This window comes from Cynara cardunculus, assembly GCF_001531365.2.
Source record: "Cynara cardunculus var. scolymus isolate 2C chromosome LG 1, CcrdV1, whole genome shotgun sequence".
NCBI lineage: Eukaryota > Viridiplantae > Streptophyta > Magnoliopsida > Asterales > Asteraceae > Cynara > Cynara cardunculus.
In genome coordinates, this window is record NC_037528.1 from 13024174 (window position 1) to 13027098 (window position 2925).

At 39.0% G+C, this 2925-nt stretch overlaps 1 protein-coding gene across 1 annotated transcript; it reads right to left on the bottom strand.

Annotated features, from left to right (window-relative positions):
- Positions 1–545: 545 nt before the first annotated feature.
- On the bottom strand, positions 546–2285 carry LOC112526388 (geraniol 8-hydroxylase-like). Its single transcript, XM_025136679.1, has 2 exons — positions 1363–2285; positions 546–1279 (listed from the first exon to the last, which is right to left on the bottom strand). The coding sequence occupies exons 1-2, from the start codon at positions 2254–2256 to the stop codon at positions 647–649; spliced, it is 1527 nt and encodes a 508-aa protein (XP_024992447.1). The 5' UTR covers positions 2257–2285; the 3' UTR covers positions 546–646.
- Between the last annotated feature and the right edge of the window lie 640 nt (positions 2286–2925).

Consider the following 2925-nt stretch of genomic DNA (forward strand, 5'->3'; position numbering starts at 1 on the left):
TTTTTGAGAGTTTTTATTAAATAATTTATAATATAGTATAGATTAAGATTTGTGGTTCTCATATCAGAATTAAATAAAAACCCACAAAATTGAAAACCCCAAATATTAGATCTGGAGTTGTGGCCCAGGCCCAACCCAAGCGGCCAAGCCCCAACGACGGGCAGCCCCATTTTGCCACGGCCCAGCACTTCATTTGCGAATCGCGACAGGGAAAGGCGTCGGTTCTAATTCTTTTCGCCCGTTTATTTTTGCGAAACAGCAAAACTACCAACTCAAAGAAAACAGAATCACTCAAAATGTTAAAGATTTAAGAATTTCATGTTAAAAGTTTTCGATTTTATTGAAAACGTCAAGTTACACCATTTCGTCAAATTAATAGCTTTTTCGTATTAGAATGCCAAAGAAAACACTTGATAACTGTACGACGACTTGTTTTTCACTAAAAATTGAAAAAGAGAAGAATAAAAAACTCAGACCAAACATTTAGAAAGAAAAAAAATTAAATAAATTGAAAGTTATTCAATAATCACACACGATCCAAACTGTAAACGTTCTATCAACATAGCAACAGCAGTGGAATCCAAAGTCTCCTAGCTATCTTGATATGATCTTTAATCTTGACTGCATAAACGAGTCGAACAAGATTTTACACATAAAGGCTCACGTCTCGCAACCTTTGAGATGGGATAGCGACGAGTGGTTTTCTTTTCTTTAACGCAATGGAAAATGTATCAGAAAAATCATGCTCTTCGCCCTTTGGCAAGCTCCAATCAAACGAGTGCAAGAAAGAAGCCAAGATATACATTCCCATTTTCTCAGCCAATGGAACACCTGGACACAATCTTCTACCTGATCCAAATGGGAAAAACTTCAAATTGTTCCCTTTGAAATCGTACTTGTCCATCCCCTCTTCCGTCAAAAACCTCTCGGGATCGAATTCCAAGGGATTGTCCCAATTTCGAGGATCCCGATGGATTGCCCAAACGTTCACAAAGACGGTAGAACCCTTTGGGATGGTGTATCCACCTACCGTGCAAGTCTGACTTGGGGATCGCGGTACGAGAAGAGGGACTACAGGGTGCAACCGCAATGTTTCCTTAACCGTTGCATCCAGGTACTTTAATTTCGAAAGATGAGATTCTTCAACAATGTTGTTTGGTCCTACGACTTCTGCTAATCCTTCTTGAACCCTTTTCATTACGTGGCGATTTTGCATAATCTCTGTCATTGCCCACTCTATTACTGATGTCGTTGTTTCGGTTCCTGCAACCATAATGTCCTGAAACAACAAAGTTTCAACATTTTGTTACTGATCCAAATGAGAAGAATGTAAAATGATTTGGAAGGATAAATCTTGATTACCGTAAGAAGTGCTTTTATTTTGGTGATGTCGAGCGATGTTGCATCCTTTTGGTCCTTGAGCTCTAATAAGATCTGCAAAAAGTCTTTCTTTCCTTCATGCCCAACTCCAACATCTAACCTTTCGGAGTTCAGTTTGATTCGATCATCGATGATGCTTGTGAAAACTCGATCCAATTCCTTAAAGTGCACCTTGGACTCCCGTTCGACACCTTGTAGATCAAACCACGTCAGAAAAGGGAAGAAATCCGACAGATTTGGTCGTCCCAACATCTCAACAATCTTCGACACCACCATCTGCAACTCAGCTCCAAGATGGTTATCTTTTCCCCAAACCATGGTCGTTAGAACGTTGGCGATCATAAAGAAAGAAATCTCCTTAACGTCAATTCGGGTCCCAATTTTGCTATATACATTCTTGATCATTTTTCTAACTTCATCCGTTCGGAAAGAACTACATGCTTCAAGATTCTTGTTACTTAGGACCTCGTGGACCAAGATCTTACGAAGGTTACGCCATGATGAGTTACTGTTGGACCATGCTATATCTTGGCCACCGTAAGCGATTATTGAGGCCGCAATTGTGAGGCTGCGGTTAGCAAAGGTCTCATCTTGGTCACGAACCACCGTTTTTGCTAGTTCGGGGGTGTTGATCACAACGTAAAGCTTGATACCTAGCCAAATCTTGAAGATGGGACCGTGACTGTGAGCCATGTTGGTGAAGTGTGTGTGCAAGTTAGGGTCAAGAAAGGGAAGGTAGCCTACGATCGGCAAGTTACGGGGACCTGGTGGCAAGCATCTCGATAGTGTCGACCGGTACCATAAAACCGCAACCCCGATGGGTACAAAAATGGCAACTAGTATCGGAGTAAGGTCGTACTTGTTGGTTTTCATCATCGGCCACCACCATGGCACATATTGTGTCATTTTTGGTAACAATTAGTAGAATAAATGAATCGTATATATAGAATTAGATACTAAAAGTATGTGGTGGAAGTTGATGAGAGTGATTTTTGAATAATTGCAACCATAAATAAACAAATATGTTACCACTTACAACTATTGGTTTTTAAATTATTGCAGCCACAAAAAATAAAACTATTGCAGCCACAAATATAAAAAATAACGCTGCTTATTTGAGATCAAAAAATTAATTACCCAGATCCTACGTAAAGCCTGAGGTCCTCTAAAAACCATATGTAAGAAGGTATTTTCGAGTTGATTCAATGCATGAGTTTAACCAGGTACTTGAACTCGTTATTTATTTTATTTGATGGATATTATATATAATATTGACCATGGTGAACCAAAAAACCACTATTTAAATCGAGCATTATCTCACGTAACTATACGAAAGGTATTTCATTGTAATCTTCTTTCGTTCTTTTTTATTATAATCCATACAGTATCTTCATTCCTTTACATGTTTTGTGTTGATGTTGTTCTAGGTTGGTAATATATGATTCTCAAGCAAATAAGATGATTTGTGCCCTCACATTGCCAAAAATTACGAGACAACATTCGTGTTCACGGTCTACCCATGGTCAGATTGACACATCTTTTTTG